The sequence below is a fragment of the Asterias amurensis genome, chromosome 7 (assembly GCF_032118995.1).
Source record: "Asterias amurensis chromosome 7, ASM3211899v1".
In the NCBI taxonomy this organism is placed as follows: Eukaryota; Metazoa; Echinodermata; class Asteroidea; order Forcipulatida; family Asteriidae; genus Asterias; species Asterias amurensis.
In genome coordinates this window covers 410,267-424,080 of record NC_092654.1, presented here as the reverse complement: position 1 = coordinate 424,080, position 13,814 = coordinate 410,267, and the positions used below count along the sequence as shown (strand labels likewise).

General features: G+C 39.4%; 3 protein-coding genes across 4 annotated transcripts; 1 reads left to right on the top strand and 2 right to left on the bottom strand.

The window, feature by feature from the left end:
* The first annotated feature begins 246 nt into the window (after positions 1 to 246).
* On the top strand, positions 247 to 1,663 carry LOC139940037 (uncharacterized). The gene is made up of 2 exons (XM_071936234.1): positions 247 to 369; positions 716 to 1,663. Exon 2 carries the CDS (start codon positions 716 to 718, stop codon positions 1,601 to 1,603), a length of 888 nt encoding a protein of 295 aa, XP_071792335.1. The 5' UTR covers positions 247 to 369; the 3' UTR covers positions 1,604 to 1,663.
* A 241-nt stretch (positions 1,664 to 1,904) lies between these two features.
* On the bottom strand, positions 1,905 to 9,342 carry LOC139940036 (angio-associated migratory cell protein-like). Of its 2 annotated transcripts, none has more exons than XM_071936233.1 (12): positions 9,165 to 9,342; positions 8,258 to 8,381; positions 7,870 to 7,998; positions 7,388 to 7,507; positions 6,806 to 6,945; positions 6,289 to 6,433; positions 5,352 to 5,435; positions 4,833 to 4,948; positions 4,445 to 4,527; positions 4,171 to 4,261; positions 3,497 to 3,654; positions 1,905 to 3,108 (listed from the first exon to the last, which is right to left on the bottom strand). In XM_071936233.1, the coding sequence occupies exons 2-12, from the start codon at positions 8,349 to 8,351 to the stop codon at positions 3,033 to 3,035; spliced, it is 1,236 nt and encodes a 411-aa protein (XP_071792334.1). In that variant the 5' UTR covers positions 8,352 to 8,381; positions 9,165 to 9,342; the 3' UTR covers positions 1,905 to 3,032. The 2 variants fall into 2 exon arrangements, with proteins under 2 accessions (XP_071792334.1, XP_071792333.1); XM_071936232.1 differs by having other exon boundaries at positions 1,910 to 3,108; positions 8,258 to 8,469.
* A 97-nt stretch (positions 9,343 to 9,439) lies between these two features.
* LOC139939794 (acyl-CoA (8-3)-desaturase-like) lies at positions 9,440 to 13,415 on the bottom strand. Its single transcript, XM_071935907.1, has 5 exons — positions 13,050 to 13,415; positions 11,776 to 12,009; positions 11,300 to 11,447; positions 10,740 to 10,865; positions 9,440 to 10,231 (listed from the first exon to the last, which is right to left on the bottom strand). Exons 3-5 carry the CDS (start codon positions 11,425 to 11,427, stop codon positions 10,180 to 10,182), a joined length of 306 nt encoding a protein of 101 aa, XP_071792008.1. The 5' UTR covers positions 11,428 to 11,447; positions 11,776 to 12,009; positions 13,050 to 13,415; the 3' UTR covers positions 9,440 to 10,179.
* Positions 13,416 to 13,814: the final 399 nt, after the last annotated feature.

Sequence of the window (13,814 nt, the reverse complement as noted above, 5' to 3'; positions counted from 1 at the left end):
AATTTCATCTCTCGGAGGAGTTTCCTAGAGGAAGGGGGATCTCTAAGGATATAGCAAACAATGATCTCTGATTACTCATAATGTAAGTAGGCTGTCAATCAATTTAGTATGAAGGGGTCGAATCAAAACTGCAGTAATTTGTTTGAGTGGAAAAATTAAAACCCTTTTTTTAAATGGAATTTTCCAAGTTCAAATAGATACCTGAATATATGATACAATGTAGGCCTCCACTCATTTGATCTAAAAGCGGCATACAAGGACGGGCTTCGAACACGAGCTCAGATCGACTGCTAGCTAAGTTTCTGTATCTCAGCATCAAAATACATTCTGCATTGACATTTTGACGATAGTTTTGAAGAGTTATCAAAGGTTAGTTACATGAGATTTTAAAAGGAAGCCGCAAATATATTTACTATCTTTTTTGAATATATTATAAACAAAATGTCATCAAAGGTTGCAACAAGGTGCTAATCAACACTGGGCAGTGATTTTCACTTTGATTCGCAATCCCCTTTCCATCTGTTGTTCCCATTCAAATGCATGGATGATAATTTGATACTGCGGAAAAAGTAATCACTTGAGATGCATTCACTTTGATGCAAACTGTTCTGGATGAGCAATACAAAGTCAATACATACGGAGAAGTTTAAAAAGACAAAAGTGATAGCATGCCACGTTAACAACCTTGCGTCCGCTCGATTATTTTTCTTTCCAGATGCAGTCTTGCGTAGTAATCTTGCTGATCCTTGCTGTTGCTCAATTCACAAAGCTTCAAGCTACTCAGGCACCCATTGAACCAGTCCAAGAAGTTTCAACTTGCAAAGTGTGCTGCCAAGGTGCCGCAGCAGTGCCAGGAGTACCTGGAGTACCCGGAGGCGCAGGACCACAGGGACCACAAGGGCCGTCTGGAACCAAAGGAGAGCCAGGTATTCCCGGAACAAAGGGTGAAAGTGGAGAAGACGGAGCAATTGGAAAACCTGGTCTGAGGGGACCTAAGGGAGATAAGGGCACGGGAACCCAAGGAGTAACAGGTCAAAAGGGAAACCCTGGACCTGCCGGACCACGTGGAGTAAAAGGCAATCAAGGGCCAAGAGGGCTCAAAGGGAGGGCACTCCCTGGGCTCGATGGTGTACCTGGGTTACAAGGCCTAAAAGGGGACATGGGTGTACCTGGTGAAAAGGGTAGACAGGGTCAGGCAGGACAGTCACGTCGCCCAATACAGTTTACAGTGCGAAGAACGTCTTCATTCTCATCATCATCGGACACCACCCGGCTCCCATTCTCAGAGTTTGTGACAGCTTCACCGGACACCACCATTCTTGATCTCAACACGGGTACATTCACAGCACCAATTAGTGGCTCCTATGTCTTCATGTTTTCTGCTTTGAAGTCAGAAGATGTAGATTATGTACGTCTCCATCTCAACAAAAATGGCGAGAAAGTCGTGTCTGTCCACACAGTGTCTGTGGGGAACAACGATCAGCTGTCTGGCAGTGCAGTGGTGGAGCTAGAATCGGGAAATACAGTATTCTTGACTATGTTTGGGTCTGTTCAGAGTGGAGAGACGTACAAGTACACTGTCTTCAGCGGATTCATTATTTGATAAATCCATCAACAAGTAATCCCTTAATAGCAACTAGACCCGAGTTCTATGAACAATGCGATGTATGCGTGAACACTAGGTTCATTAACTCATTAATCAAGTTTGAACATGATTTGCATGCTAAAATGGATTCACACAGAACAAAAAAGGCGCATTATGTACAAAACCAAGTGTCATTTTATAGCTGCTCACGGGCAGAAAATGTTGCAAACTGATTTGCTGAAGAATTATTTAAGTAACTGAATCGTTGAAGGACAAAATCTGAAGTGAAAGGAAAAGCAAATGGTTGGGAAAAGTTCTTTCCAAACTCTTTTGAAGTCATCAAATTAATACCGTGCTATTTTGGTTCAATTGTAAAATTAGTGACTGTAATAATTGCAAAACTTAATATAATGAATATCTTATCAATGCACATGAGAGAGCACCTTTAATATTGTTCACATGACGCTTTATAATGAATGAATTAAAGTGAATTTTAACAAATAAAATGGTAAGTTTTAAACGGTTTTCTGCTGCCACCTTGTTTCCCCAATCGTTTAGTTTTACAAAGACATGTCATTCTGACTTATAGATTGACAAAAATAGCTTATGGAATACAAATTATAGATTTTTCAAAAAATACAACTTGAAGGAATTTAATTTGACTCCTGATGAAGTCACCACAAGGAAACAATGAACCAATCAATGTGTCCTTATTTCCAGAACTTCAATAAAATCCATTCATTACAATGCTTTGGCCCACCTTTAGTAGGCAGGATAAGAGCATAAGCTTAGAAATAGATCAAGGGGATATTTTACAATTTTAAAAAGTGCGGACTGCAAAACATAATCAAATTGATGCCTTCCTTGATAGTCTTAGCTCAAGGTCAGTTATTCATTGTGTTTTAATCTTCTCGCCACAAGATGAAACTAATCCTTCTACAAACATACTTGCGCAATCTACTCCAATAAAATATCATAGAGTGTTTGACAAAATATCTGTATTATAAAAAGTAACACATCATTTTGACTGGCAGTCTATTTGAAGGAAACAACAGCAATCAGTTCAGTTTGATTGAAAATTAAAACTAAATGAAACGTTAATTTCCCCTTTATTTTAGCAGTATAAGAATGATAACAGTTCATACTTACACAACACCATGTAAGATGCTGTGGCGCAATATGCAGCCAAGAAGAACAAAGCAATGGGAGGCTGTTGAATGGTGTGTGTCAGTGAGCATACAAGTTAAGTCTGTTGCTACCTAGTTTCATAAAAAACTAAACTTCATGCGAGGGAAATATAGTTTCATTTTAGAGACCTGCCATCAAGTAGGACACATATTAACCGGATTTTATTGGATGTGTTCTACCTTCCTGGATGTTGTTACTCGTTGTGTGATTGTAGTACAGTATTATGTAATAAATGCTACAGGCTTTTACTGGATGCGTTCTACCTCTCTGGACGTTGGAGTGAGTAGACTCTTGATGAAGTATCACCAGACGCTGTCAGGATTGTGTTCCCATCGCTAAAAATAAATATAAACCAACAATAATTAAAGAACAGTTTGCTTGTTAAAAAGACAACAGATATAATACAAGATAAAGTATTCATTAACCAAAAATTGGTTTTCAGAGAAAAACAAAACAACAATGCATGACACTTTTAGACCTGCAGCTCACACAAAGACAACAACTATGTGTACCCAACCTCTTGATTTGGGTTCTTAATACAAACAGATCAAATTACACAATAGTAAATAAATCACAATCGCAAAGAAAAACAAATTGAATACAGATTAAAACAAAGACAAAGATGATAAATTGAGTTGCAATAGAACCCAAAGCTAATAATCATAAATCTTTGACAATAATATCAACGACACAAGATCTTAAAATGCTGAGTTTTGGACGTACTTGCTTATCGTCATATCTAAGATTTCTCCTTTGTGTCCAGACCAAGACGCCTCAGCTTCTCCAGACCGTGCATCCCATAATAAGACTCTACCATCCAAGGCTGCTGTGAAGATCGTTGGTGATCCAGCCGGGTCCCATCTTACACGCACTACACCGGCCTAATGGAAAACAAAAACAAAGTTGATTGACCCTTGCATCAATGTCACACAAGGCTATTGTCTACCATGCTCGCGATTTTAGGAGGCAAATTGAACAAAGTATGACATGTAAATGTCAAGTCTCCTAAATTGTGCACTCCAATTTAGACCAGGTGCAATGTATAACACCTTGACCCAATTTCATGGCTCAGCTTACCATAAGCAAAGAATGCATTCAAGGAAGCAGGGTATCATTCAAATGGGTATTTGTGTTTTTGAGACAAAAAGAGATGGTGATATAAAACCTTGTTTAAATTGGCAACTCTGGTTTGATGTTAGGGCAGCTTTTACTTCCAACACATGGCTGTGGCTACACATGGCTGTGGCTACAAAGCTACAGCCACATCCACTAGTTCAGAGACAGCCTGAGGAACTTTGAAAGAAAGAAACACAGAAAAACAGAACTAAATGGGTGGAGTGGGGGGGGGTGGAGTGGGGGGGGGGTGGAGTGAAGGGATAGAATGAATCTCTTCTTACCTCATGCTGGCATTGATGTCTGATCTTCTGTGTAGGTACGTCCCATAATCCAAGTGAACCATTAAGTGACCCTACAGCAGCTAGAGATTGACTGTAACAACAAAAAAGACCAAAGATGTAAAGTTCTCAAAGAAACAAATTCTCACTGACTGGTTCATGGCTTCTAGCGAATGCCCTCTATAGGTCAAATTGAATCACTAACAATAACATAAGAAACTCTTACAGCAAGACTATTATTAAGGATTTGGTGACCTTTGACATCAAAGTGACTGACCTTTGACACAAACCAACGGATTCCACTGAGTTGCTGTCCCCGATGTTTTCCTTGATCGCCCCGGCTGAAAAAGTAGCCAATACCTAGACAAAAATAAAAAGAATACAAAACTTTGAAATTAGAAAAACAACACGTGTCTAGCCGTGATAAATCTAAAGCCATTTCAGAGTTAAGTTTGAATGGTTTTCTGTTACAATGCATTGTTTGGTCACAAGTTGATGTTCAGTTTGAATTAACCATCTCCAGATTAAATGCAATGATGGCATTATTGGGGCTGAACAAAAGCTATCTTCTCGCATTTAAAAAAATATCAAACAAAAATACAGCCATGGGCAATTGCTACAGATATGAACTTTATAAACAAATATTTTTTAGGAGTCCTGCTTACCTTTGCATTGTTGCTGTTTAAAATCTTCGCTGTGCCATCAACAGAGCCAGTTAGAACAACGACGTTGTTGCTATGGCAATCCAACGCCGTTACACCATCACTGTGCCCAGTGTTGCCTTTGGAGAAATGACGAAAACAAAATAACAAACCAAAGAATCATACAAAGAACATGGCAATCATGTGAAGTTCTGGCTTTCACCACATATGTTATTGCAGGATGGCATAGTGCATCTACATGTATCATACAAAATCACAATGGATGATATTGAATGGTGAGAGGGTAGGAGGGTTGACTGTGTACTGTGTGTACATTCATTACATATTATATTGCAGGCTTGCATAATGTTTCTATCATACAAAACGGTGGATGATATTGAATAGTCAGACAGTTAAGTGTGTACTGTGTACTATATTCATTATATGACATCATATTGCAGGCTGGTATAGTGCATCTATAGTTGATGTACACCGCAGCACCATGTGGACAATGTTAAAAGGTCATACAGTAGGAGGGTTTACCTTTGAATGTGTTAAGCGCTGTTGAATCCTTCAAGTCCCATATTTTGACGGTTCCATCATCATATCCAGCGCAGCATCTCTTTCCTGTTGGAGACCAAGAATAACATCGCTATGTTTAACTTCACTTCATCTCAATGCAATATTTCTTTTCACTTCACAACTGTTTAGCGGGGAGCAGACTTTTTTGCTTACTTTAGCAGGAAAATGTAAGTAAGGCACAAGCAAAATTCTTAAAGCCATTGGACCCTTTCGGTACAGGAAAAAAAAGAAAAAGTTCACAAATTTACAAATAATTTACAGGGTTTACAGAAGGTAATGGTAAAAGACTTCTCTTTAAATATTAGTCCATGAAATGCTTTACTTTTTGAGAAAACGGTAAAACAATATAAATTCTCGTTAACGAGAATTACGGATTTGTTATAAACACATGTCATGACACGGCGAAACGCGCGAAAACAGGAGTGGGTTTTCCCGTTATTTTCTCCCGACTCCGATGTCCGATTGAGCCTAAATTTCCACAGGATTGTTATTTTATATATAAGTTGTGATAAACGAAGTGTGGGACTTGGACAATACTGTTTACCGAAAGTGTATAATGGCTTTAAATGAGTGAACAAGCCTTCTTAATAATAAATATAATAAATTGATTTGTATAAAAGTACTCAAGTAAACATGCATTGACATAAAGACAGTGGTTACTAAAATGTACACATTTAGGAAAAAGCTTGTTTTTAAAATCTTTCACTGTTTGTAATGGTGATACAATTCCATGATGGCATACCATCTGAAAGAACCTGTTGCAATTCTAGAGCAGTGTCTTAGTCTTACCAACTAGACCACCAGATATGATAGTTTATGCAGGGGCAGCTATCTCATGGACTAATTGTTCAAATTAAAAACAACAAAGTACTGATTTGACAAGTCAAGGATGTCATACCGTCTGGAAGAACTTTGCCACAGGTTGTTTGGCATCCATGTCCCTGCATCGTCTTACACTCCCCACTTGGTACCTTCCACATCCACACCTGTCCTTCTGCCGTACCTCCAAGAAGAACGTGGGAGCTGTGGTGCCATGTCAGCCACTGTCAATCAAATAACAAAGACAATAGGATGAGTCATAAAACTATGCCCATCCATGTATAGTCCAATTATCCTGTATAGATAAGACTTTAGGCTATGCATGGAGGAAAAAATACTCAGTAAGTTAGGCTTGCGGTGGCACAAGATCTCTGGAGGCTTGGAGAAGAGCCGGTTTGTTCTGTTTGACGATTCGTTCAGTTTGCTCTTCTTCTCCAGAAGACGGTCAAACCACACTGACCGAAATGTCGAGCAGAACATATTGGCTCTTCTCAGAGCCACCACTCCTCACAAAAAAAAATTGTTAGTGTCACCACATACCTGATTCATTTAAAGACTTTCAGCCAAGTCATAAAACTCTAGAGCAAGTTCCTTACCTCTAAGTCCGAGCACTCAAATGACCAGACCTCCTCTTGTGTTTCTATACTCCAAACCTTGATGAGACCACTCATATCACCGGTTACAACCAAAGCTCCATCGTGACTGAATCCAACACATGTTACTGAGTCCTTGTGTCCTGCATTCAAGTAAACAAAGTTGAACTTCAACATTGGTTGTTGTAATAATACTATATTGGTACACTAGTAGAATCTAATGTTTTATTACTGACAACAAGACATGACTAAATCATACAAGATTACTGTTAACACTGGAGAGAGTACCTGGATTGACCTAGTGACATAACAAGGTCAAGGTATAACGAAGCAATGTGCATTCAAAGTAGTACCTTCACAGTCTTCAGAGTCAATTTCTTAAGTTTAAAAGAAAACACACCACACAAACAAACTGTAAAAATTAAGTTAAATCAGATTATCATGTTTTTGTGAACAAACCAAAATGCAGCTTTTGATTTGTCAGGGTGTTTTAGTGGGCTTTGTTTTGAAAGAAGGTTACGTGTTATGTTGAGGTGTCCCTGTGTGGTTAACAACCTAGAAACTAAAACAGTGATAGTCAGGTACCTGAGCACTCCAACACTGGTTCCCCGTCTCCCACCTTCCAAACATACGCTTTGTCATCCTCACTACCAGTAACAGCGAGAGATGCCTTGGTGGGTTCCAGATCACAGCAAAAGACAGAACCTAATAATTGAACAACAAAACACAGAGAACACTATTAAATGCACAACTTAAAACAACCGGTAAAAGTAGTCAACCGGCCTAATAAACTCTGGGTTTTACTTGCCCCCAGGAGTTTTAGTAGCCCTGATTTAAACATGTTTTGTAATAAATGTACCTTTCTGATGCATTGTTACACTCAAACAATGAACGATAAAATGAACACCTTAAAAAAGGTATTAGGTTGCAGATGTTTTAGTAGCCCTTGCCCATATGGCAAGTTGAGAAGTGGTGTTTACTAGCCCGTAGCAGTTTTTACAAGAATGTTTGATGGGCTGGGCCATTGTGTTAAGGTGGAGCACTGACATTTCTTAACCACTCTGTACCTGTGTGTTTCTCATAGCAGAAGTCCGCATCGTCTTCAATGGTTGGTTCATCCATCCCAAGATCTTCTTCTTCTTCTTCATTATCTGCTTCCGATCCCATCTCCTCTCCCAAGTCATCAATGATGTATTCTGCAGGAGGAAATATCAGGTTATTATGCTTTCTCTAGTGTCCACCTGCAATACGTTATCAAGTGGGAAAAGCACCTCCAAAGTAGTAGTACCTAATCAACCCTCCCAATAACTGAATATTCATATCATCCAATATTTTTTTTTAATTCAATACGATTCAATGTACATTTATATATGGAATCTGTGGGGAAGTGTGAACCTGGTGGATTCAAATTAAGGAGCGGAAACTTTGGAGCAAATGATAAGAAATGAACCTTACCTCCTCCCTCCATCTCGTTCAGGTCAACGACCTCTGCCATGTCTTGTTCATCTGCCTCTTCGAAGCAACTGTCGGAGTCACCGTCAGGATCCATGGTCAGATGAGATTGTTTCTAAGGCAATCGCTAAAGAGAACTTATATTTTATCAAAAGAACTGTGCCGGTCTTGGATGCTGACCTACCTAGCGCTGGGCTGTTTGTGTGCAGGAAGAACTGCAATGTGCAAATATAGAATATAAACTTAGTCTTTCCTAATCGTTATTTTTTAGGTCACCACAGCAATTTTGATATTTTGGTATTCACATTGTTGTGGCTAAGTTAGACTGGGCCACTGTCTTTCTCTGCAAGGATAAAGACAGGTCCCCGCCGCTAGATCCAGTTACTTATCCAGTTATGAGTTAGCAAATAGCGCCCCAGTTACTGGGTCTAAAAGGGCACCCTAAGTATGATGACTGAGTATGACTATACCCGAGATAATTGTAAATTTCTACTGGAGCACTTCATTTTCAAGGGCACCCACTATGTTACTGAGCAAGCAATGGTCTTGCCCAATACAATTGCATTGGCCTTTGCGCAACGGCGGGGACATGACGACGGTGCGGAGGCCGGCAATCGCCTTATTTAATTGCGGATGTCCGTGTAAAATATCAGGTCTGGGCATATATGGATAAAACAATAACATTGTTACATAATTTATCTAATGTGCAAGTCTCCAGAGCCTTGGAGGTTTCTGCACAGTACAGTCAATAATTAGAATAGAAAGAGATGATCTTCAGTCAACACTGGCGTCCGTAATCTGGGCAAACTATCGTGTCCGAAACAGTCTCTCTCTCTGAACTTGTTGAAAGTTACGGTAACTTGGCCTGATTTACTAATAAAACAAACAACTCCAGTAAACTATCACTTACTTAATTATTAGATGACAATAGTTAGTAAAAACAAAAACATGGAGGAAGGTAAACAAGTCCACTCTTTTGCAACAAACGCTCCTCAATCCAACACGTGTGAAAATTTAACGGCCTTGATAAATAGCGCCCCCTTCCGTCAACTCACTTAAATGCCGTCAACTAGTCTTGGGACTAGTCTTGACCCAAGGTCCGGAGATCAATTAACACGAGGCGTGGTACATAATACACTATACGGTACCGATAATTTTGTAGGTTTTTTAATTCCAACACTTGACTATTATCAAAAACTTACAAAACTTTCCAAATTAACTTCCATTTCAACTTCAAACAAAATACAATTGGCCTTTATGTTTAAGCAATGTCTTTGTGACATTTGGGTCCTGCAAAATATGTTTATTAAAACCTTTTTGGCAAAAACAATTTTAGAAAAAAAATGTAAACAAATTAACATTAAATAATATACACGCTCTGTGCCCCACAAAAATGTGTGTCCAGTGTTTTCCACTTTTCTATTGCACTAACAAACCTACTGCAATGAAGTCGAACAAAACAATCCAACTATATAATGGTGCTCTTACGAATGTCAATTGAATAACTTATTTCTCCCAATTCCAATAAAATATTAATTTAATGTCTGAATAATTTGAGGATCGAGAATTTCAAAAGGCAAATCATAATATTAACAAAGATCAGACTGTTTTCTGTAAAGGTACACGCTAAGTGTGAAAGACAACTTTCACATGGAACGGAAATGTTACATAACTTCTAACCTAAGAAAATTGTACTCTGCATACCTTAGGCATAAAAAGGCACCAGTATATTTGTTTAATTAAATATCTAAAAAAGGTGACCAGGGTACACAGTAACAACTTCTCAGCATATTGTGATTACAAACTGAATTTCGATTTTCAGTTACTTCTTTAGACCTACCCACAAAATTATTAGACCCAAACAATTTTAATTGCGGTCTTGTGAACATGTCGTTTCGAGCCACATTCTACTCTCACAAACTTATCTAGGTGTGGTGGTAGGCGTCAAACCAAAGCTGACCAGAACTCTTGAGGGACCTGCAATTAGAAAAACCCACAATTTATTGAAATAAGAACGGTGCAGAAAAATTTAATGTCCTTCTAAAATGATTTTCACAAGTTTCTCCTACTGTGCGAGTGCTCAACACAAAATCTACTTGTAAAAGAGTGTTCAAAATCACTGTCATAGTAGAATAGTTTGACAAAGTGTATTGCAAGTGCAGGCCTATATTTCATCAACAATTAGTATGGTATAGGTATAAAGTGGTGATTTATAATAATAATATGTACTACTTATATAGCCCATTTTTACAATAACGTATCAGTGAGCTTTACACAAGCGCCCTTGTCATTGTGCCAAAAACATTCCTTTTATCTTTTTCAGCTCCCTGGGGATTATACAGCCCGAGCTGCCGTGGCACTCTAAAGACTTTTTCATACACAATATCAACCTCTACCCTTAGAGGTAACCTCTACCCTTAGAGGTACCATAGATTTTAACAATGTATCCCTGACTTCAGGCCTTCAGGGAACCTCAGGTACTCACCGCACAATATCAGCAAAGGCACCGAGTAATGTCTTAGTCTGGTAGCTGAGACCATGTTTGATACACAGGGACTTGACATGGGGTGCTATCTTTGCGTAATTGTGTCTGGGCATGGTCGGGAACAGACTGAAACCAAAAAGAGACAGAATAAAGTGTTATTACAATAGCCCTTCATTTCTGATGACAGGTAAAGCTGACGGTCCCAAGTGTTGTGTGTTTGTAACATTGCCCCAGTGTATTTGCAATCTCTTGTCAGACTCCTAGAATACCAAGAATGACAAAAAAAGTTCTAATTCTCGTTTCACCAAAAGTTGCCAGACTATTTTTCCTTCCATCCTTCCAGCATTTCAAATTACTGGCTTCGGATTTGGCTTCGGCTTCAGGCTCCTTCCTCTCGTCTGAAGCCCTGAGCACAAACGCAAATCACGCGCAGTTGTCAAAAACAATCGCAGGGCCAAGCTAGCCTGAGCCGAATCTGGAGCAGAGGTCGTGGATTCGAAAAGAATCACTGATTTGCAATGGAAAAGAAACAAGATCGCCTCTTAGGTTTTATATCTTACTAATGCTCAATCTGGAAGTTGAGATGTCCGGTGAACCAATCGTTGAAAGCGGAGGGTTTGACATTGCAGGTGGCGTGTAGTTGCAGAGACAGCCAGTCATTGTCTACCTCCATGGGTATATGGTTCATCTGGGTCACCCTCAAGAAACCTGCAAGGTTGAGGGAGGGGGGGGGGAGAACAATCTATCAATCAACCAGATGATAATTATAATAATAATAATTAATAATTTGGGAGGCTAACCATCCTTACTCACAGCTAAGAGCTGAATTGCAAAGTTCGAGAAGCACGCATGCAAGGGCTCCTTTGACACAGCCAGCCATAACACTTTAAGAAACTCACGGTTGCATCCTCCCCAGCATAGTGAGACAGAACCTTGAACCCTCCTGGTTGTCTAGTCACCCACTTTGAGACATCTTAAACCCCATTCTCAATCACCAACCACTTGTCCCTCTTCACCAACACCCTAAGAAACTCACCGTTGCATCCTCCCCAGCATAGTGAGACAGAACCTTGAACCCTCCTGGGTGTCTAGTCACCCACTTTGAGACGTCATAAACCCCATTCTCAATCACCACCCACTTGTCCGTCTTACTGCTGTGTTCCTTCACTTCATCCCAGGAGTAGGCGTCATTTAAGTTGATCTGAGTTGAACTCTGACCTTGCTGATCTTAACCCATCGTGCTGCATCGAATCCACTCAGCTCAACATATCTAAAGTGAATAATGGAATTACACAATTATTAATTGGGTGTGAACAAAGACAAATTTACCGGAGCTAGACTTGAACCAATGACCTCTAGAAAATGCTTGGGTCCAAATGGTTTATTAGTGCTCTTGAAATGCTCCTGTGACAATTTTCTCACAGGATGCTAGACCAAGTAACTTTTGACATTGTCGGTCACCTATCTGGTTCATCAATTATGTCAAAATTTTGAAAAAAGGAATCTAGCACCCCAGTTACTAGGTCGAATTAGGATGCCCTTTTTGGAAAAGTTTCTGTATGGCGCCACCACTTTTTCATTCGATATGAAATATTATCCCTCAATCAATGAGATCCCTTCTTGTAAAAATGAGTGAAAAAGTGGTGGCGCCACAGGGGGATAGTGACCAGGGCAAAATTTCATGGCTCTGGCTGCTTACCGTAAGCACAGATTTGACACCAGTTTGTTTGACACTTACGGAAGCAGGGAATTCTGTGCTTACGGCAAGCGTATTTCACAGGTTAGTGGATAATTTTGGGCTTCTGGGTGTGCGTACTCCCCATTACTAAGCATTCCAGGCTTACAAGGTCATCGCAGAAATTCGGCGCTTGGCACGTTTGCGGGGAATCGTGATCGTAAGTGCAGAATTCGGCGGTAAGCAGAGCCATGAAATTGGGCTTGGGGCTCTGACACTAACTAGTGATAGGCCTACGGAAAGTTATCCATCCCTTTTTATTTGTAAAAATGAGTGAAAAAGTGGTGGCGATATACGGAAAGTTATCCGGTAGTTACTAGTAGCATGGAGCTATGGTAGTACATTGTAGTACTAAAGCAGCTCCATTAACAGCATGAGTGGGTGACTTTTTATTTACTTGCTCTAAAATTTAAAAATGTTTATAAATTAATATTATAGGGAGCTCGGAAATGAAAACAAATTCTGGGCCCTCTGTTGCATACGTTTTATTTACCACCACTCCAGGTGAAAACAAACACTATCTAGAAACAATTACATAATTGGAACATAGTGTTACAATTCTTAGATAATCTTACCTCAATTAATTGCTCATAGTCTTACACAAACTAGGTGTTTGTCGATTTGTACATTTTCTGGTCACCAGGAAAACAAATTCTACTTCACACTTCCAAGTTCCAGCACGCGTGATGGCGCTGTGTACACTAAACTGTGAGTTTGCCTCTCAGAGGGCGGAGCGAGGGGGTGCCCCATTTCCCTTTTTAAAATGTAAAAAGAACAAGGAAAACGAACTTTGTTCCCTTAGCCCGTTCCCATTTCTTTATAAGGAAACCAAAACGCACCGATTCCCATATTCATCTCAGTTTTCAAAATTTTCAACTGGTAACAGGAAAAGCAAACCTTTTTCCTTTTTCCGTTTTGGAATCCACGCAAAGGAGAAACGAACGACGAAACCCTTTACCGGTGATCGTGTTATGGAACGCGAAAGAGGCAAAACGGTAAAGGGTTACGGCGTTTGTTTTTTCTTTTTTCTTTTTGAAGATTAACAAACGGTAAAGGGTAAAGGGTTTGTTTTTCGTTTTTCCTTTTTGAAGATTAAAATACGGTAAAGGGTAAAGGGTTTGTTTTTCCTTTTTTCTTTTTGAAGATTAAAATACGGTAAAGGGTAAAGCGTTTGTTTTTCCTTTTTTCTTTTTGAAGATTAAAAAACGGTAAAGGGTAATAGGTTTGTTTTTCCTGTTTCCTTTTTTCAAGATTAAAAAAAGGTAAAGGGTTAAGGGTTTGTTTTTCCTTTTTCCTTTTTCAAGATTAAAAAAATGATAAAGGGTAATAGGTTTGTTTTT